Below are 23,419 nucleotides of genomic sequence, written 5' to 3'. Positions count from 1 at the left end.
AATGGTACTGACCTACCACCGTGTCATCCTCAGCCCACAGGTGTCAGTGGATGCGGATATGGACGGGCATGTGGTCAGCACACCGCTCTCCCAGCCCTATGTCAGTTTACGAGACCAGAGCCGCTACTCCTCAGTCCAGTAGCTCCTCGGTTTACCCCACAAGGGCTGAGTGCACCCCGCTTGCCAACAGAACTCGGCAGACTGGACGGTCACCCATCCAAGGGCCAGCCCGGCCCGACAGCACTTAATTTCAGTGATCTGATGGGAACCGGTGTTCCCACTGCAGAAAGGCCGTTGGCATTGATAGAATATGGGAAAGTTGAAATTTGTTTACAAAAATGGACTACCTTCAAAACACCGTAACAGTCCATACTAAAATTTGCTCAAGTACATGGAACCCATATCAGGCGAGAATAACAGAGTTGTAATAACATAAATATTTTCCATTTAGTTATACAGTTTAGACTTTTACACTTCTGTTCATTACTTGTCAATATCTTTTTCTGTTATCAGAGTAGTTGAGACATTAATTCTGCTGTCAGGGTAACATTCAGAAGTCACTGGTTGAGCATATGATCGATTTCATTAATTTACACTGCCAAACTTTTATAATTCATTAATTTTAATCTCCTTGAGTTATTGCAGTTGTAGCTGTCTCTGAGTAACAAGACATAAGAGAAAGCAGCATTGCTCCCATAATAATAGCATAAAGGAGTAGTGATAAAATAGGAGAGACATTAAAATTTTTTATATACAGAAAAAAGAATCTGTTTAGATAATTTCAATAACTTTCTTTTAGGATGGAAACCACAATTATTCTTCATCACATACATATTGAGCCCATAAATATCATGATGATAAAAATTAGGCTAATAATAACTCCAAGTAGTAGAAGCAATAATTTCTCCCACGACAGATTCATGAGCGGAATGGCAAGAAACCTTAACATATGGTACAGGAGAAAACGTCCTTTGCCACACACTTCATAGTGATATGCAGAGTATATAGATGTTGAAATATATCTTGTCAGCTATAAAGGCAAGAGCCTGTCTGGAATAAAACAGATGAATTCACAAACTTACCTTTGCCAACTATTACAAGCGGATGTTTTGCACTGGTCAGCAATTGGCCAGCAATCTGAATAAGGCCTGGATCTGGATAGATAACAGGTGGACTGGCACAAGGTGGCATCCATCCCACAGTGTCCCGTGGCACACGTTGAATAAGCAGGTTTCCTGGGAAATCCAGGTAGCTCACACCTACAATTAATTTCAGTAGAAGAAAAATACCCATATAATAATCTTTTACTTTCAATATTTGAGACAGAATAGTAATGTTTTCTTAACAAATGACAAAACAAAAACAACCATAGGACTGAGAGGACATATAAATTGGAAAACAAAACAATCTTTAACATTCTGTTTACAATGTCTACTGTTAGTATGAAGATAGAGCAGTGGGTTTCAAACTTTTTGGGTCCGTGGCTCCCTTGACCTGAACAGACATCCACGGCGGATGGTTCCACACATGACACATGGCTCAAAGTATGAGGTAAATAAACTTAAGTTTGACTCGCATCTCTTTTTCCATATTCAGCTAATGGAAAATCCAGGATGGAATGTAACAATATTGTGAAAAGGATAGTTGCTTCTCACCATATAGAGGAGATTCTGAGTCATAGATAGGCACAACAAAAAGACTATCACAAAATAAACTTCCGGCCAACAAGGCCTTTGTCAAAAACAGATATGACACACACACACACACACACACACACACACACACACACACACACACACACAGTCTCTGACATTGATTCCCGTCTACAGTTCATACTGATGACTGCCAGTACTGGAAAAAATTTCTCATGTAACTAGGTGAGCGATGGCGGGCTCCCTCTTTGAACTCCCAACCCGCACAACTGCCTATTGTCACTTCTTGTGGCTCGGAGCTTGTAGCACTTTGGGGTGTGGTGGAGACATGCTAGGCGATAACAAGTGGCAGCGGACTGCATGAGCAGTTGGTGTTTTGAAGCCAAACTGGAGGGTGAGCGACACAGGGCCCATGTACAGTATGTGCTGTTCAGCCGAACTTGGCGTTCCATCATGACGTGATAGGTAGCCCTTTATATATTTTGCCTATTCAATAGTTGTGATGGTGCAGACGGTGAATCAATGCCAGAGACTATGGTCCTGTGTGTGTGTGTGTGTGTGTGTGTGTGTGTGTGTGTGTGTGTGTGTGTGTGTGTTTTTATCAGAAGACAGAACATCGGTGTGGTCTTGACTATTTGAATTTGCTGTTGGTTCTTCTCGGTGGAAGTCATGTTATGTAAGGGGCTTTCTGATCCGATAAACTTCCTGATTTGAGTCATATTGTACGACTTAATACCTTGTGCCATTTCCTTGGAAGGGGTTAGAGTAATGTTTAACTACTGTAGACACTTATTTAAATTGTCAGTAAACCAAGGTGTGTAATTTCTTAAATTTGAAAAGTTCAGAGTGTTAAAACTGTGTGCCCGACCGAGACTCGAACTTGGGATCTCTGCCTTTCGCGGGCAAGTGCTCTGCACACAGTTTTAATCTGCCAGGAAGTTTCATATCAGCGCACACTCCGCTGCAGAGTGGAAATCTCATTCTGGAAACATCCCCCAGGCTGTGGCTAATCCATGTCTCTGCAATATCCTTTCTTTCAGGAGTGCTAGTTCTGCAAGGTTCACAGGAGAGCTTCTGTAAAGTTTGGAAGGTAGGAGACGAGGTACTGGCAAAAGTAAAGCTGTGAGTACCGGGCGTGAGTCGTGTTTCAGTAGCTCAGTTGGTAGAACACTTGCCCGCGAAAGGCAAAGGTCCCAAGTTCGAGTCTCGCTCGGGCACACAGTTTTAATCTGCCAGGAAGTTTTGTATCAGCGCACACTCCGCTGCAGAGTGATATTCTCATTCTTCAGAGTGTTGTTTGTAATCCTGTTAATCTATCTTATTTTAGTTATTTTTCTTAAATAAATTCATTTTAATAAACACTGGTGAATGAAAGTTTGGTCAACTACAGCTTACCTCTGTCTAATGAAGATATACAAGGTAATAGTCAAGCAATAACTTTTTATTTACCAAAGCTAGAGCACCAATCAACTGAAAAACGTAAGTCAGTACAGAGAATACTTATAAAAATCAAAGAGTAAAGCAGATTGTCCGTGCACTTGTCACCACAGAATAATTCTGCATTTCACTGTGCATTCACAGATGTTCTTCTGGTGACTCCCACACAGACCCCCCCCCCCCCCCCCCTCACCTCACGATAGAGCGGTGCTCTGGGAATGAAGGGGTCTCTATATTTCACACGACATTCAGCTCTCGTGTGTACTGAAGGCACTACTTGAACTTCTTCAGCCTCCAGTGCTGGCAGTGATGGTTCTACTCCCTCTTGTGGTGCTGAGAGAGTGTCATCCATGGCAGTAGTGTGGAGGGTGACACATTGTGTTCAGTGTGTACATCCTCTTCGGTCAGTAACATATGTGCAGGTGTGACGTGTTCCAACGATACCACTTGGGTCTTCCCGTTTTGATCTATATGCATGGTATGTTCATCCTGGAAGAGAACTCCATAGGGTCCAGAATATAGGGCTGCAGTGGTGACTTGATAGCATCTGTCTGTAGCATCACATGTGTACATGATCGTAGGTCTTTGAGCACGAATGTAGTTACCGCCCCATGTGTCAAGACAATGGATGGGCGAAGTCTGGCTGTATGCTCGTGCACCGTTTGCAGTACATAAGGCAACTCTGTCTGTCGTCCCCAGTTTGATCGGTGAAGAATTCTGCAGGCAGTCTTAAGGGTTCACCATAAACCAATTCTGCAGTGGATGCTCCTAAATCTGCTTTTAGTGCTGTACAAAGGCCCAACAAAACCAGTGGCAATGCTGATGACCAAGACTGTGCATGGCACATTAAAGCAGCTTTTAACATTCTGTGCCAACATTCCACCATTCCATTGCATGTTGGGTAGCAAGCTGTGGTACGATGATGGTGGAAACCGCAGAGGTTGGCCAATTCTGAGAACAGTGTAAATTGGAATCGACGCCCATGGTCTGTGGCGACATGTAAAGGCCAGCTGAAATATGCAATCCATGATGAAAGAAATGCCCGTGCCACCATTTCCGCAGAAATATCCAATCATGGAACTGCTGCCACCCATCTGATGAAGCAGTCCACTGCCGTGAGGAGGTAACAGTATCCTTCTGATGATAATAGAGGTCCCACGATGTCCAGGTGCACATGTGGGAAACGTTGCGTCATACGTGGGAAGTCTCCTACCACTTCGTACACGTGTCATCTAACATTGGCCCTCTGACAATCTAAGCATGTTTTGTCCAACTATGGCAGTCCTCCTTTATGTTGGGCCACACAAATCTCTCTGTCATCAGTTTGCTGCTGGCGTTTATTCCTGGATGAGCCAGCCCAGGGATGATGTCAAATAATTGCCATCGCAATTTCTTAGGTATAAAAAGGACTCAGTTTTCCCTGTGATACATCACACCAAACTTGCAAACATTCACCAGCAGGTTGAATTTGCCACAGACGTAATCCGGATGTACTTTCACAACGGAATTCGGCGAATTGTTGGTTTGTCTCTTGAGCAGCAGCTAGCTCCTTGTAGTCAATAGTCTGAGAGATTGATTCCAACCGAGACAGGAAATCTGCCACAACGTTTGTGGCTCCTTTTATATGCTGCAGGTCTGTTGTGGATTGAGTAATGAATTCAAGTTGTCTAAATTGTTGTGGTGAGCAGCCATCCTTGTTCCTACTGAGGGCGAAAGTAATCGGGTTCTGGTCTGTGAAAACCGTGAATGGCCTGGTTTTCACTTGTGGCCAGAAATGTCTGACAGCTTCATAAATTGCCAGCAATTCCCTATCATAAGCACTCCATTTCACTTGAGACGCGTAAGTCTGTCAGTAGTGGTTTATCTTGTAGTGAACTCGAAGTAGATACTCCGTGCGAATTGGTGTGGGTGGAGGTTATACTTAACAGCCGAATTAAGTTAATAATTGGCTCCTTCTACCGATCCCCAGACTCCGATGATACAGTTGCGGAACAGTTCAGAGAAAGTTTGAGTCTCGTAACAAATAAATACCCCACTCATACGGTTATAGTTGGTGGGGACTTCAACCTACCCTCGGTATGTTGGCAAAAATACTTGTTCAAAACCGGTGGTAGGGAGAAAATGTCTTCCGAGACTGTCCTAAATGCTTTCTCCGAAAATTATTTTGAGCAGTTAGTCCACGAACCCACGCGAATTGTAAATGGTTGTGAAAACACACTTGACCTCTTAGCCACAAACAATCCAGAGCTGATAGAGAGCATCATGACTGATACAGGGATTAGTGATCACAAGGTCATTGTAGCTAGGCTCAATACCATTTCTTCCAAATCCATCAGAAACAAATGCAAAATAATTTTATTTAAAAAAGCGGATAAAGTGCCACTAGAAGCCTTCTTAAAAGACAATTTCCATTCCTTCCGAACTGACTATGCGAATGTAGACGAGATGTGGCTCAAATTCAAATATATAGTAGCAACAGCAATTGAGATATTCATACCTCATAAATTGGTAAGAGATGGAACGGATTCCCCGTGGTACACAAAAAAGGTCTGAACGCTGTTGCAGAGGCAACGGAAAAAGCATGCGATGTTCAGAAGAACGCGAAATCCCGAAGATGGGCTAAAATTTACAGACGCGCGAAATTTGGCACGTAATTCGATGCGAGATGCCTTTAATAGGTTCCACAACGAAACATTGTCTCGAAATTTGGTAGAAAATCCGAAGAAATTCTGGTCGTATGTAAAGTACACAAGCGGCAAGACGCAGTCAATACCTTCGCTGCGCAGTGCCTATGGTACTGTTATCGACGACTGTGCCGCTAAAGCGGAGTTATTGAACGCAGTTTTCCGAAATTCCTTCACCAGGGAAGACGAATGGAATATTCCAGAATTTGAAACACAAACATCTGCTAGCATGAGTTTCTTAGAAGTAGATACCTTAGGGGTTGCGAAGCAACTCAAATCGCTTGATACGGGTAAGTCTTCAGGTCCAGATTGTATACCGATTAGGTTCCTTTCAGATTACGCTGATACTATAGCTCCCTACTTAGCACTCATATACAACCGCTCGCTCACCGATAGATCTGTACCTACAGATTGGAAAATTGCGCAGGTCGCACCAGTGTTCAAGAAGGGTAGTAGGAGTAATCCATTTAACTACAGACCCTATATCATTGACGTCGGTTTGCAGTAGGGTTTTGGAGCATATACTGTATTCAAACATTATGAATCACCTCGAAGGGAACGATCTATTGACACGTAATCAGCATGGCTTCAGAAAACATCACTCTTGTGCAACGCAGCTAGCTCTTTATTCACACGACGTAATGGCCGCTATCGACAGGGAATCTCAAGTTGATTCCGTATTTCTAGATTTCTGGAAAGCTTTTGACACCGTTCCTCATAAGCGACTTCTAATCAAGCTGCGGAGCTATGGGGTTTGTCTCAGTTGTGCGACTGGATTCATGATTTCCTATCAGGAAGGTCGCAGTTCGTAGTAATAGACGGCAAATCATCGAGTAAAACTGAAGTGATATCAGGTGTTCCCCAGGGAAGCGTCCTGGGACCTCTACTGTTCCTGATATATAAATGACCTGGGTGACAATCTGAGCAGTTCTCTTAGACTGTTCGCAGATGATGCTGTAATTTACCGTCTAGTAAGGTCATCCGAAGACCAGTATCAGTTGCAAAGCGATTTAGAAAAGATTGCTGTATGGTGTGTCAGGTGGCAGTTGACGCTAAATAACGAAAAGTGTGAGATGATCCACATGAGTTCCAACCAAAAGAAATCCGTGGGAATTCGATTACTCAATAAATAGTACAATTCTCAAGGCTGTCAATTCAACTAAGTACCTGGGTGTTAAAATTACGAACAACTTCAGTTGGAAGGACCACATAGATAATATTGTCGGGAAGGCGAGCCAAAGGTTGCGTTTCATTGGCAGGACACTTAGAAGATGCAACAAGTCCACTAAAGAGACAGCTTACACTACACTCGTTCGTCCTCTGTTAGAATATTGCTGCGCGGTGTGGGATCTTTACCAGGTGGGATTGACAGAGGACATCGAAAGGGTGCAAAAAAGGGCAGCTCGTTTTGTATTATCACGTTATAGGGGCGAGAGTGTGGCAGATATGATACACGAGTTGGCATGGAAGTCATTAAAGCATAGACGTTTTTCGTCGCGGCGACCTTTTTACGAAATTTCAGTCACCAACTTTCTCTTCCGAATGCGAAAATATTTTGTTGAGCCCAATCTACATAGGTAGGAATGATCATCAAAATAAAATAAGAGAAATCAGAGCTCGAACAGAAAGGTTTAGGTGTTCGTTTTTCCTGCTCGCTGTTCGGGAGTGGAATAGTAGAGAGATAGTATGATTGTGGTTCGATGAACCCTCTGCCAAGCACTTAAATGTGAATTGCAGAGTAGTCATGTAGATGTAGATGTAGAAGCAGCCCAGGGGTTGCCAGCGGCCTTCAACGTGCTGGTGTAGAGCGGCACCAATGGCTTGCTGGCTAGCATCCACAACAATTGCTGGTCACACCTGAGGAATCGGGTGTGTCAACATGATTGCCTGAAGTTGACATACCTTGGTCTTACTGATTGCCATCAACAACTCTGGTGTCCATTGCGAAGATTGTTTGCCCACTGCATCCTTGCAGGTTAGTGCTGACATCAAAGGTGCCTAGATGGCTGCTGCATTAGGCAGATGTTGTGTGTAGAAATTAATTGCTCCAAGGAACTGGTGTAGTTGATGATAATCAATGGAGCGAGCCATCTCTTTGATAATGACAAGTTTATCTTGCACTGGGCCGATGCCAGCTGCTGTCACTGAGTATCCCAAGAATGGCACCTGACATCACCAAAGCAAACACTTTGATTCATTGACCAAAAAGCCACATGCATCAATGCATTGGTAAACAGTCTTTAGACGCAGTTCATGCAATTTCTCAGATGTCAGAAAGACCAGGATATCAGCGAGGTATGTGAAGCAGTACGGTAAATCTGTTAGTACTTTGTCGACAAACTGCTGCCAATTTGTGCCGCATTTTTCAAACCAAATGACATACGGAGGTATGAATAAGCCAAATGGTGTCGTGAGAGCCATCTTCCGTATATCAGCAGGTGCGACTGGTATCTGGTGATATGCTTTCTGGCAATTACTGACACTAAAAATGGTCGCACCTGCCAGCAAGTGCATCCTTAATAAGTGCTATCGGATAGCGATCAAGTATAGTATGGGTACTGAGAGCTTGATAGTCTCCACATGGGTCTCCAGGTCCAGTCTTTCTTATTTCTTAGATGAAGTGGTGACGACCACGGGCTGTCAGATCTACATATGACTCCCAAGCACAAGAGTTCTTCAAATTCTGCCTTCACTGCAGTCAAATGGTCAGGAGCTAACCGGCGCTGGCACTGGGATACTGGTTGACGAGGTGTAGTCCTGATGTGATGGACCATGTTGTGCTTAACTGCCTGCACACACGGCATGGATTTGCAGATTGCTACGTGTGATGTCACTTCCGTCTCTCTTCGAACGTAGGCAGAGAACCTCGTCCAAGGGTGCTCTGTTTACCCTGGCGGATACTCAATGAGCTAATATCTTCTTCAACTGTGTAATGAAACAAGAAATCCACTCCCAATATTGCGTCTGACACATTGGCAATCACAAAAGTCCATGGAAAACTTTCTTGGAAACCAAGGTCTGCACCTATCTGGCATCTTCCATAAATCATTATTGAAGTCTGATTTTCTGCTGTGAGCTTCGATTGAGATGGAGGAAGCTTCACATCACAACTTTTAACAGGCAATGCACTGATGTCTGAGCCTGAATCGATTAGATAAGCACAGCTGGATTTAGCATCTAGGACAAGAAGTTGGTGGTACAGCAAAGGTAAAGAAGAAAGCTTACTCACCAGTAGTTTCCTGTCAACACTTTCACCTCGCAGTGGTAGGCACTGGTGCTCAAACTTGCAAGGTGATGTGCATCATGTTTATGAAGCAATGGTGGTACCAGCAGATACATTGCTTAGACACATTGCCATCTTCCTTGCTCTTCTTGTATGCGGCTGCTCTGCCTCCCAGCAATGTCAATTCTGTCACCGCAAGATGTCAATATGATTTCATAGGTTGTAAATTTTTTAGTAACATCTGTTTGTTGGTGTTGTTGTATCGCTGCAGCTCCTAAACGTCTGTACTGCTGTGTTTGAATGTCACAGACGATGTATGCTCTGCATCTAACGAGGCATAGACCTTGTTGGCTAGTGAGAGCAAAGATGAAATATCGCGTGCATCAGAAAGCACTACAGCTGTTCTAACTGCCTCTGGCAACTGTAAGCACCATACATGTTGAAGTGTCATATCTGGCAACTCAGTGTCATCGACAAAGCTTCGCAGCTGCCGCCAAAATTTTGAAGGCAACGTGTCTCTTCTCTTTTCACCATTTAGTGCTTGTTGGATACATTGTTCCACTGACTAACATAGTCGCTCAAGGAGCAGCTGCTTAAAATGTGTATAGTTCTGTGTGGCAGACGGATGGAGTATTATATCTGCACTGATAGTTGCTGTTTTACTGTCAATCTCACTAACAGTGATCATAAATTTGATATCTTTGTTTACACTCCCATGGTGCTGGAAAGTCAGATCAAGCATTGCAAGCCATAAATTTCGATGTGTTTCAACAAAGCATCACGCCGATTTGTAGTACTCTGTGTGTCAGGCGGACAGGCCGACTCTGTGGTAGACAATGCCGAACAGTGTTGCATTTGCTCTTCTAAATCTCCATCTGCTGAAGAGATACAACATAGCAGTCAAGCAATAACTTTTTATTTACTAAAACTCGAACACCAATCAGCTGAAAAACATAAGTCTATAGAAAGATTACTTATAAAAACCAAAGAGTAAAGCAGATTGTCTGTGCACTCATCGCCACAGAATAATGCTGTGTTTCATCGTGCATTCAAGATGTTCTTCTGGCGACTCCCACAGTGGGAATCCCAATCCATCCAGTCCTCCAACTTAATTTTCTGTTTGCCTGCTAGAGGCTTGAGTAGGATGTTGCAAAAGGTAACAAAACTTGCAGGCTCTTGTTACCTATTTGTGGATATTCCTACATCACTAAGTTACAAACTGCATCAGTGGTGATGAATAAAATTTTGCATTCACTTTAGAATCTGAAGAAATATCTATAAATTATGGTTGTTCTTCAATGGTAAATGTTGATGGAAGGTCCATATTGAAGGGATCTTTAATCCAGTTGTGTTGATGAATTTCTTCTTGAAAGTCCTTCAAACAGTAATCACTGTGTCAAATGATTCACAAACACAAACTTCAATTGTTCAGCCACCTAAAAGTCATTGTCTTCCACAACTGTCCAAAGAGCAGCAAAAATGTAATGCACATCATCCAACTTTTCCTTCTACATGAGTAGTTTGTTTCTGAAGGCTGATATTTTGTCTGACTGTAGCAGAATGTTGGTCTCATTACCTTGAAGGGATATAGATTCAATGAAATGAGTTTTTCAAAGAAGTCACAAAAATATGCCAGCCTTACTGTTTGCAAACTTATCAGAACTGAAATGTCTCTTTTGGACGAGGTAACACTAAAAGCTCTTGCCAGAGTTCACACAACCTTTTAAAGGCATTTCCTTGTGACAGCCAGTGAGAGTTACTGTAATAAATTATGGAAATGTGCTCTCCTTCCCTACCAACACATATTTGTTGAAAACATCTTGACTTAAGGGGTCAACTTATAATGAAGTTTACCACTTTGATCACTGAAGGACCACATAAAGGACAGGACTCATTCTCTTATGCCAGTGCATCTCAGTGAATAAAACAGTATGTCCAAATAGCATTAGGAGCCTCTTTACAGATCAGAGCTTGCAATCTTGCATAACAGCCAGCCTTACTACAAATTTCATCTGTATACATGCCTACACAATTTTCCCAATTAATGTTTTTTTTTTCCACAGAAGAATATATCCCGAAGAGCCAAAGAAACAGATACACCTGTCCAGCGAGCATGCAGAAGCATCACAACATCACATGGAATGGATTTGACTAATGTCTGTAGCAGATACATTGATTCCATGATGTGTAGGGCTGTCCATAAATCCATTAAGAGTACGAGGGGGTGGAGATCTCTTCTGAACAGCACACTGAAAGGCATCCCAGATATGCTCAATAATGTTCATGTCTGGGGAGTTTGGCGGCAATCGGAAGTGTTTAAACTCAGAAGTATGTTCCTGGAGACACTCTGTAGCAATTCTGGACATGTGGAGTGTTGCATTGTTCTACTGTAATTTCCCAAGTCTGTCAGAATGCACACACAATGGATATGAATGGATGCAGGTGGTTAGACAGGATGCTTCGATATGGGTCACTTGTCACAGTTGTATCTAGATATATAAGGCATCCCATATCACTCCAACTGCACATGCCCCACACCATTATAGAACCTCCAACAGCTTGAACAGTCCCCTGCTGGCATGTAGCATCCATGGATTCATGAGGTTGTCTCCACACTGGTACACATCCATCCACTTGATAAAATTTGAAATGAGACTCATCTGACCAAGCAACATGTTTCTATTCACCGACAGTCCAATGTCGGTGTTGATGGGCCCAGGCAAAATGTAAGGATGTGTGTTGTGCAGTCATTGAGGGAATGTGAGTGGTCTTCGGCTCCAAAAGCCCATATTGATGATATTTTGTTGAATGTTTTGCATGCTGACACTTGTTGATGGCCTGCACTGAAATCTGAAGCAATTTGTTGCACTTCTGTAATGTTGAACAATTATCTTCAGTCGCAGTCGGTCCCAATCTTACAGGAGCTTTTTCCGACCGCAGCGATGTTGCAGATTTGATGTTTTACTGGATTCATGATATTCACAGTACACTTGGGAAATGGTTGTATGGGAAAATCCCCTCTTCAGAGCTACCTTGGAGACGCTGTGTCCCATAGCTCATGCGCCAACTGGACCACCACATTCATACTCACTTAAATCTTGATAAACTGCCGTCTTAGCAGCAGTAACAAATCTAACAACTGTGTCAGACACTTGTCATCTCATGTAGGCATTGCCAACCACAGTGCCATATTCTGCCTGTTTATGTATCTCTGTATTTGAATATGCATGCCTATACCAATTTCTTTGGCGCTTCAGTATTGTATTTCAAAGAGGTCTGCTGTTTTTGTTCCAAGGGCTATTTTCCCACAGAAAAGAAGATCTTCATGAAATTTGTTGCCATGCATAAATGGAACATAATAAATTATATGTGCATCATTGCTGTTGTCTGTTCCTTCATACAACTGTATATGAAATCAGTGTTACCATTGATTTTTAACCAACTGATCATTAACATCATCAGCCATAGTGAGTATTTGCTGAATAATAGTGTTGTATGACAAAGGCACACTTTCCATTGTTTGGCAGCTGACTCACCTATCATAATAGATACCATGTCCAGAGCAGCTGGTAAAAGAAGGTCTTTCACTATGGTTTGTGGTTTCTTGCTATTTGCTACATGGAAGGCAATTTTGAAAGATGGAAGAAGAGGTTTGTTGGAATCTTAGCTTGTTTAGTGCAAGTTTTATTTCTATCTATTTCTTTTAGCTAGTGGGAAAAGTAGCCTCTTGGTTTATTAATCAAATTATCATGATTTAACTATAAACGTTACTCCATTCTATTGTAAGCATGCTTTCAGTAGCCAGAATTTTGAAACGGATGATACACAGTGTTTCTCCTTCATTCTCAAGTGCACATAAAACTAAAATTGAAATAACTGTCATTATATTTCCTGCATGTCCATCTATTCATGCCTTTAGAACTGCGTGATACATTTGAAATACCACATTTTCTTCTTACTTAGAAAATTGTCCTTGCTGTCAGAGAAACATAAATCACAGATGACAGACAACTATTGAAAATGACCTGCATTTTACAGAGCTAACTTTCAAACTGATTATTGCTAGGAAGGGCGGAAATAAAGTGAATCATGTCGTACAATTCAGCTGCCATCTACCACACTGCCATAGTAACAATACAGAGAGAGAGAGAGAGAGAGAGAGAGAGAGAGAGAGAGAGAGAGAGAGAGAGAGAGAGAGAGAGAGAGAGCCCTGGATCCCAGCATCAATTTCAACCAAATTTTCTACACAAATAGCAGGCCTCATGAGTATCTGTATCTGCAATACCTGCAATACTTACATGCTGGCCCACTAGATATCACTACTAGTGCATGACAATCTTTTTGTTGTGCCTATCTGTGACTCAGCATCTCCACTATACGGTGAGTAGCAACTACCCTTTTCATAATATTGTTACATTCCATCCTGGACTTTCCATTGTTCAATAGTGCATATAAACCAGAATGACTAGATGGGGGTTTAACACCTTTCCGTCCGAGTATACGTAAATCAACATGATTGGAGTCATGGCTTCTGAGTACAAGACCAGCATCTTAACCACTGCAGCAAATCCCAAGTCAGCAGAAAGATGTAAACAAAGCAGAAAGAGGTAATATTGAACACACAATTGTTAAAGATGTAAGCACAATATGCTGGTACTAAGAAAAAATAAAACAAATATTTTTAATATTTCACAAATAAGACAAGAACAAGGACTACAATGCAAATCATTCTGAAAAATAAATCGAGCAGATGTGCTTTCAGATGAGTCTCTTGATCATAAATGAAATCATTCATTAATTGACAAAGACATAAGAAAGTCGTTAACTATTTTGAAGTTATTGGACTTCTTTTCTAAGTTTCCAATCACAATACTGTTAGTTTTATTACACAAACATTTTCCTTTCAACACTATAATTTGCAGTAAAGTCTAGCTTTGAGAGTAAGTTAAAAACATATGATGGCCTACAAGCATAATACAGCTACATTTCCTGAGCAAATAACACATATTACTGAAAAAAGAGTATGTTACAAAAAAGTTCTGTTGTCTGTTCAGTACTGAATCACCACATTTGTGACTTTCTGTGGCTACCTGTAGCATTTAGCCAGCCATTCACTCAACCATATTTCCAAAAATATAAAAACAAACAGTTTGTCACACTTTTTTCTGTTTTATTACCTGGTCTTCCATAAACAGAGAGACGAACTGCTTTTTCAACGTGTAGTGGAATGAGGGAAGGACTTGGTGGGCGAGCAGCATATTTGCAATATGGGCGGCTCAGTTCTACCTGTGGACATTCTTGAAATCCACCAATCCCTTCATGATCTTGAGGAGCTGAACCACCAATCACTATCAATGGCCTGTTAAAAGTTGTTTTCACACAAGATCCATCAGTGTTTTTCATAATACAAACTGAGTGCAAGTACAGTGTTTCTTCTGCCAACAAATTAAGGGTAGTAGATATCAGATATAAAAATTTGGTGTCATACTAGAAAACATAGAAAAACTTGTAAACTATGCTATTGGACTTCACTCTACTAGTTTCCTATTCTCATACAGATAGAATAATTATGATTCAAATCATATGGCTCTGACAAATTTGTCATTTTCAACCAAGTGGTCAGAGTTTCTTTCATTTTTCAGCCCAGTTGCTTTTATTGACTAATTTTACTCGTACTAACAACTTTTGGTAGAGTTTAATATCCCCTTGACAGTGAGGTGATTGAAAATGCTATCACATAAACAACTCCTTTGTCACAGACACCTGTTCTGTCAGAGATTGGCTTGGTCAGTTATAGAGCATGGAATATAAAAAATGTTCAATATAAATTTTGTTTGTCTGCTTCATAAGATATGATTTCAGTAATCAATTTCAACTGGCAGCCACCCATCTACAGCTGCACATACCAGTATGTAGCATGTACACACACTGCTTGGGAGGCTCAACTACTGTAACTAGGCATTAATTACTTGAAGATTATTGTTTAACAGTCAAAACCTGTCATCAGAATTGCACCTTACAAACAGCACAACATTTATATTTAACTCTTTTTATTTTAGTAAACACTATGCAATAAGAAAAGATGAACTTATCTGATGGAAATTTATGACAGAAATTCTATATGGACTTCCAACAATGTACTGATCTTACAAATTGATGACAGATGGTTGCAAAAACATTTGTGATGTGAGGAAATTCATGTTATTCACTTTTATTTGTTCAATATAAATGTTTAATTGATACAGACACTAAAATATGGATTATAGGATGAGAAGAATATACCATTAACCAATACACAATAATTATAACAGGACCTTATTTAACCTTATGCATGGATGCATCTTATTTGATCCAAGAAACACACACTGAAAAATAACAATGACATCAGTTCAAGTGATGAAAGCATTCTAAAATCACTAAGTGTTGTGTGAAAGACACAGATGACTAATATATACACTGAGAAAAGTTATGAATTGGTTGGTTGGTTGGTTGTTTGGGGGGAAGAGACCAAACAGCGAGGTCATCGGTCTCATCAGATTAGGGAAGGACGGGGAAGGAAGTCGGCCGTGCCCTTTCAGAGGAACCATCCCGGCATTTGCCTGGAGCGATTTAGGAAAATCACGGAAAACCTAAATCAGGATGGCCGGACGCAGGATTGAACCATTGTCCTCCCGAATGCGAGTCCAGTGTGCTAATCACTGCGCCACCTCGCTCGGTAGTTATGAATTGCTGACAGAACACACAGAATTGTAAACAGATGCAATGAAAAGACTGATACACATGATAGCTTTCAGCTAAAGCCTTCTTCAGCAAAGAAAACACACACGCAAGCACACCTCATTCAGACATGACCGCAACCACCAGCACCTCGGATCAAAATGTGACTTATGTGAATAATTATCTGGACTGGAGCAGGGGAGGGGCAGTGTTAGCTGGATAGGGGTGAGGGTCGGGGTGAGGAGAAGAGCACTGTCTGGCGGGGCATGCAGGGACTACATGGTGGCCTGCAAGACTGCCAGGTGCAGTGTCAGATGGTGGGTTGTTGTTGTTGTCTTCAGTCCTGAGACTGGTTTGATGCAGCTCTCCATGCTACTCTATCCTGTGCAAGCTGCTTCATCTCCCAGTACCTACTGCAACCTACATCCTTCTGAATCTGCTTAGTGTACTTATCTCTCGGTCTCCCTCTACGATTTCTACCCTCCACGCTGCCCTCCAACGCTAAATTTGTGATCCCTTGATGCCTCAAAACATGTCCTACCAACCGATCCCTTCTTCTAGTCAAGTTGTGGCACAAACTTCTCTTCTCACCAATCCTATTCAATACCTCCTCATTAGTTACATGATCTATCCACCTTATCTTCAGTATTCTTCTGTAGCACCACATTTCGAAAGCTTCTATTCTATTCTTGTCCAAACTAGTTATTGTCCATGTTTCACTTCCATACATGGCTACACTCCAAACAAATACTTTCAGAAACGACTTCCTGATACATAAATCTATATTCAATGTTAACAAATTTCTCTTCTTCAGAAACGCTTTCCTTGCCATTGCCAGTCTACATTTTATATCCTCTCTACTTCGACCATCAACAGTTATTTTACTTCCTAAATAGCAAATCACCTTTACTACTTTAAGTGTCTCATTTCCTAATCTAATTCCCTCAGCATCACCCGATTTAATTTGACTACATTCCATTATCCTCGTTTTGCTTTTGTTAATGTTCATCTTATATCCTCCTTTCAAGACACTGTCCATTCCGTTCAACTGCTCTTCCAAGTCCTTTGCCGTCTCTGACAGAATTACAATGTCATCGGCGAACCTCAAAGTTTTTACTTCGTCTCCATGAATTTTAATACCTACTCCAAATTTTTCTTTTGTTTCCTTTACTGCTTGCTCAATATACAGATTCAATAACATCGGGGAGAGGCTACAACCCTGTCTCACTCCTTTCCCAACCACTGCTTCCCTTTCATGGCCCTCGACTTTTATGACTGCCATCTGGTTTCTGTACAAATTGTAAATAGCCTTTCGCTCCCTGTATTTTACCCCTGCCACCTTTAGAATTTGAAAAAGAGTATTCCAGTCAACATTGTCAAAAGCTTTCTCTAAGTCTACAAATGCTAGAAACGTAGGTTTGCCTTTTCTTAATCTTTCTTCTAAGATAAGTCGTAAGGTCAGAATTGCCTCACGTGTTCCAACATTTCGACGGAATCCAAACTGATCCTCCCCGAGGTCCGCATCTACCAGTTTTTCCATTCGTCTGTAAAGAATTCGCGTTAGTATTTTGCAGCTGTGACTTATTAAACTGATAGTTCGGTAATTTTCACATCTGTCAGCACCTGCTTTCTTTGGGATTGGAATTATTATATTCTTCTTGAAGTCTGAGGGTATTTCACCTGTCTCATACATCTTGCTCACCAGCTGGTAGAGTTTTGTCATGACTGGCTCTCCCAAGGCCGTCAGTAGTTCTAATGGAATGTTGTCTACTCCGGGGGCCTTGTTTCGACTCAGGTCTTTCAGTGCTCTGTCAAACTCTTCACGCAGTATCGTATCTCCCATTTCATCTTCATCTACATCCTCTTCCATTTCCATAATATTGTCCTCAAGTACATCACCCTTGTATAAACCTTCTATATACTCCTTCCACCTTTCTGACTTCCCTTCTTTGCTTAGAACTGGGTTGCCATCTGAGCTCTTGATATTCATACACGTGGTTCTCTTCTCTCCAAAGGTCTCTTTAATTTTCCTGTAGGCAGTATCTATCTTACCCCTAGTGAGATAAGCTTCTACATCCTTACATTTGTCCTCTAGCCATCCCTGTTTAGCCATTTTGCACTTCCTGTCGATCTCATTTTTGAGACATCTGTATTTCTTTTCGCCTGCTTCATTTACTGCATTTTTATATTTTCTCCTTTCATCAATTAAATTAAATATTTCTTCTGTTACCCAAGGATTTCTAGCAGCCCTCGTCTTTTTACCTATTTTATCCTCTGCTGCCTTCACTACTTCATCCCTCAGAGCTACCCATTCTTCTTCTACGGTATTTCTTTCCCCTATTCCTGTCAATTGTCCTCTTATGCTCTCCCTGAAACTCTGTACATGTAGGCCTATGTTGAAGAAGCACACACCTAACAAGGTCTTTGTTGTTTTCATTAGAATATGAGAGCTATCTCTGATCCATTTCAAGGGTTTCAAATGGAACAAAGACAACTCTCATATGAGTAGTCTCTTGATCAGTCATGAAATTATTCATTAACTGCAAAGACATAAGAAGGTGGTTAATTCAATGAAATCTTCTACCATCGTCTCCTCTGGTTCTTTCAGTTTATCCAGGTCCCATCTCCTTAATTTCCCACATTTTTGCAGTTTCTTCAGTTTTAATCTACAGGTCATAACCAATAGATTGTGGTCCGAGTCCACATCTGCCCCTGGAAATGTCTTACAACTTAAAACCTGGTTCCTAAATCTCTGTCTTACCATTATATAATCTATTTGATACCTTTTAGTATCTCCAGGGTTCTTCCACGTATACAACCTTCTTTCATGATTCTTAAACCAAGTGTTAGCTATGATTAAGTTGTGCTCTGTGCAAAATTCTACTAGGCGGCTTCCTCTTTCATTTCTTAGCCCCAATCCATATTCACCTACTATGTTTCCTTCTCTCCCTTTTCCTACTGCCGAATTCCAGTCACCCATTACTATTAAATTTTCGTCTCCCTTCACTATCTGAACAATTTCTTTTATTTCATCGTACATTTCTTCAATTTCTTCATCATGTGCAGAGCTAGTTGGCATATAAACTTGTACTACTGTAGTAGGTGTGGGCTTCGTATCTATCTTGGCCACAATAATGCGTTCACTATGCTGTTTGTAGTAGCTTACCCGCATTCCTATTTTCCTATTCATTATTAAACCTACTCCTGCATTAGCCCTATTTGATTTTGTGTTTATAACCCTGTAGTCACCTGACCAGAAGTCTTGTTCCTCCTGCCACCGAACTTCACTAATTCCCACTATATCTAACTTTAACCTATCCATTTCCCTTTTTAAATTTTCTAACCTACCTGCCCGATTAAGGGATCTGACACTCCACGCTCCGATCCGTAGAACGCCAGTTTTCTTTCTCCTGATAACGACATCCTCCTGAGTAGTCCCCGCCCGAAGATCCGAATGGGGGACTATTTTACCTCCGGAATATTTTACCCAAGAGGATGCCATCATCATTTAATCATACAGTAAAGCTGCATGTCCTCGGGAAAAATTACGGCTGTAGTTTCCCCTTGCTTTCAGCCGTTCGCAGTACCAGCACAGCAAGGCCGTTTTGGTTAATGTTGCAAGGCCAGATCAGTCAATCATCCAGACTGTTGCCCCTGCAACTACTGAAAAGGCTGCTGCCCCTCTTCAGGAACCACACGTTTGTCTGGCCTCTCAACAGATACCCCTCCGTTGTGGTTGCACCTACGGTATGGCCATCTGTATCGCTGAGGCACGCAAGCCTCCCCACCAACGGCAAGATCCATTGTTCATGGGGGGGCAGATGGTGGGGTCTGATAGAAAAAAACGGAGAGCAGAAATGGAGAAGAGCAGTTGGGGGAAGGATTGGCAGTTACATTGGCACAGGGTGGCACACAACAAGGGTAAGGGACCATGAAAAGGGAGGAGGTTCTAGGGCAGAGGGGGCAGAAATTGTTGAGTGATGGTTTACCATAGGTTGAAATTAGGAGAATTCGTGAGTGTGAAGAATGTGTTGCAAGAATAACACCCAAATATGAAATTCAGTAAAGCTTGTTGTAAAGAGGAGTATCCAAATGTCCCACATTGTGAAGCAGCTGTTGAAATCAAGTATGTTATGTTCACCTGCATGTTGTGCCATAGGGCACTTGACTTTGTGCTTGGCCAGAGTTTGGCAGTGGCCATTCATCTTGGTGGACAGCTGTTTGGTAACCATACAGATATAAAAAGCTTTGCGACAGTTCAGGCAGAGTTCATATATGATATGACTGCTCTCGCAAGTGACCCAGCCTTTGATGGGTAGACCGCCATATGGTATAACATGCAGCCGAATATAACAAGCTCGATTTGAATGGCTGCTTCACAACTTGGGCCATCTGGATACTCCCCTCCACCACCAGCTTTTCTGAATTGCACAGACGGATGTTATTCTCGCAACACATACTGCACCTAATGTTCCCACATCCATCACTCAAAAATTTCTGTCCCGCTCTGCCATATCACCATCTCTCTTTTCTTGGCACCTTGCCCCCACTGTGCACCACCCTCTGCCAATGCACCCACCCAGCCTTTCCGCATCCGTGTTCCTCCCCATTTCTCCATTTCTGTTGCCTGCCCCCCCCCCCCCCCCCCCGTGCACCTCCTCCATGCTGCACCTGGCAGTCTCCTTAGGCCGCCATCTAGACCCCACACATCCCACCAGACAACACACTCCTCTCTCGCCATCTGTACTCTGCTATCCTTCCCCCTTCCCTGGCCCATTTCAGATGGCTATTCACGTAAGAGTCACATTCCGGTTGGAGTTGACGGTAGTAGCAATCATATGTGCGTGAGTGTGCACGCGCACATGGGCGTGCGCGTGCTTGTCTGCAACTCAATGGGTCAACTTTGTGGTGAGTAGCAATCTATCCCTTTCCTAATATCTGTATTGTTGATACTCCAATGTGGAGAGTTTCCATCTTTTGAAAGAACAGATACATTTCCTGGGGTGCTGCAAAACTAAGACAAGAAGGGAGCTTCATTTACACACAAAACTCATAACTGGAGGACTTTTCTGTAAGTTGTTATAATGCCTAATCATGCCAAAAGCTAGATGCATGAAACCACAGTTATACACCCCCTTCAACTGTCACAAGAAAAATTAAAAAAATAAACTTCTTGCAATCCTGCATGATGTATTGACATATCAATTGATATAGGTATGAATACATCAGGTGAGTTCACTCGGTGTGATGTGAAGTGGTACATCTGCTGGTGTCAAATCACATGAGTAAGCAACAGTGACAGATGTAAGCACTGCCGCAGACCATTCAGCCCCAATTGTCTTAGCTCACTGACGCATGATACTATATGCACTCGGACTTATTTATGATGACTTTGAGATGCTTTACAGCTCGACAATTGATCTGTATTCTGTTGTTCCCAGCCATCAACATTTGGCTTGTACACGGACATGTCTATTTTCCTAAGTGGTAGGGTCTCCATTCTCCATTCAACTGCATGTTATTTCTACCGTGGTTGCGCCAATGGTAAGTGCATGCACTGAGACAGTGATTTGCATTAGAGAGCTTCTCAGCCTAACAAAGTTATAGTGTTCTCCTGCACTGACATTTAACTTAGTCAGTAAATCTCCAGAATAGTTTAATTGTCAACATGTGTCCATCTGCAGAAGTCTTTGTTTCTGTTTGCTTCAAGAACAGTCAGGATCTATTTCCTGCAGTGATTTATTGGTACCTAACTGGTACTCAGTAAAACATGTAGGCCTATGTTGAAGAAGCACACACCTAACAAAACTTAACAAGGTCTTTGTTGTTTTCATTAGAATATGAGAGCTATCTCTGATCCATTTCAAGGGTTTCAAATGGAACAAAGACAACTCTCATATGAGTAGTCTCTTGATCAGTCATGAAATTATTCATTAACTGCAAAGACATAAGAAGGTGGTTAATTCAATGAAATCTTCTACCATCGTCTCCTCCTTCACTACCCCTCTACCTTCCCACCTGCCTCAGATTAGATTTTAGTCGACAGTCTGCCCCTTCTCACATTGTCTTCAATTTGAAAGATGATCCTTTCTGCTGTTATTATTGTCATGCCATCCCATGATACCATTATTAAAAATCCACAAGCACACAGACCATGATGTTGGTTTAAATATCTGTGCTATTATTCACAAAGAAATCTTTCAGAACAAAAATAGCAGTAACAACCTAAAGAATAGTAACAGTAATAGTGGAAAAAAAGCACCAAAAGCCATAACATATACATCTACATGACTACTCTGCAATTCACATTTAAGTGCTTGGCAGAGGGTTCATCGAACCACAATCATACTATCTCTCTACTATTCCACTCCCGAACAGCGCACGGGAAAAACGAACACCTAAACCTTTCTGTTCGAGCTCTGATTTCTCTTATTTTATTTTGATGATCATTCCTACCTATGTAGGTTGGGCTTACTAGATGGTAAATTACAGCATCATCTGCGAACAATCTAAGAGAACTGCTCAGATTGTCACCCAGGTCATTTATATAGATCAGGAACAGCAGAGGTCCCAGGACGCTTCCCTGGGGAACACCCGATATCACTTCAGTTTTACTCGATGATTTGCCGTCTATTACTACGAACTGCAACCTTCCTGGCAGGAAATCACTAATCTAGTCGCACAACTGAGATGATACCCCATAGGTCCGCATCCTGATTAGAAGTCGCTTGTGAGAAACGGTGTCAAAAGCTTTCCGAAATCTAGAAATACGGAATCAACTTGAGATCCCCTGTCGATAGCGGCCATTACTTCGTGCAAATAAAGAGCTAGCTGTGTTGCACAAGAGCGATGTTTTCTGAAGCCATGCTGATTACGTGTCAATAGATCGTTCCCTTTGAGGTGATTCATAATGTTTGAATACAGTATATGCTCCAAAACCCTACTGCAAACCGACGTCAATGATATAGGTCTGTAGTTAAATGGATTACTCCTACTACCCTTCTTGAACACTGGTGCGACCTGCGCAATTTTCCAATCTGTAGGTACGGATCTATCGGTGAGCGAGCGGTTGTATATGAGTGCTAAGTAGGGAGCTATAGTATCAGCGTAATCTGAAAGGAACCTAATCGGTATACAATCTGGACCTGAAGACTTACCCGTATCAAGCGATTTGAGTTGCTTCGCAACCCCTAAGGTATCTACTTCTAAGAAACTCATGCTAGCAGATGTTCGTGTTTCAAATTCTGGAATATTCCATTCGTCTTCCCTGGTGAAGGAATTTCGGAAAACTGAGTTCAGTAACTCCGCTTTAGCGGCATAGTTGTCGGTAACAGTACCATTGGCACTGCGCAGCGAAGGTATTGACTGCGTCTTGCCGCTTGTGTACTTCACATACGACCAGAATTTCTTCGGATTTTCTACCAAATTTCGAGACAATGTTTCATTGTGGAACCTATTAAAGGCATCTCGCATCGAAGTCCGTGCCAAATTTCGTGCGTCTGTAAATTTTAGCCCATCTTCAGGATTTCGCGTTCTTCTGAACATCGCATGCTTTTTCCGTTGCCTCTGTAACAGCGTTCGGATCTTTTTTGTGTACCACGGGGGATTCGTTCCGTCTCTTACCAATTTATGAGGTATGAATCTCTCAATTGCTGTTGCTACTATATCTTTGAATTTGAGCCATATCTCGTCTACATTTGCTTAGT

The 23,419-nt window shown here is 41.9% G+C and overlaps 1 protein-coding gene across 1 annotated transcript in view; it reads right to left on the bottom strand.

Annotated features, from left to right (window-relative positions):
• The window catches only part of LOC126335352 (2-hydroxyacyl-CoA lyase 1), a 118,793-nt gene that overhangs the window by 56,406 nt on the left and 38,968 nt on the right, over nt 1-23,419 (bottom strand). Inside the window, exons 3-4 of the mRNA XM_049998538.1 lie at nt 14,174-14,355; nt 1,083-1,259 (exon numbers count right to left, since the gene is read on the bottom strand). Of these exons, the coding sequence (XP_049854495.1) occupies nt 1,083-1,259; nt 14,174-14,355 (359 nt within the window). The remainder of the gene's footprint in view (nt 1-1,082; nt 1,260-14,173; nt 14,356-23,419) is intronic.

This window comes from Schistocerca gregaria, chromosome 2, assembly GCF_023897955.1.
Source record: "Schistocerca gregaria isolate iqSchGreg1 chromosome 2, iqSchGreg1.2, whole genome shotgun sequence".
NCBI classification, from domain to species: domain Eukaryota; kingdom Metazoa; phylum Arthropoda; class Insecta; order Orthoptera; family Acrididae; genus Schistocerca; species Schistocerca gregaria.
The sequence above is the reverse complement of the archived record's forward strand: the minus strand, read 5'-3'. Positions and strand labels throughout refer to the sequence as shown.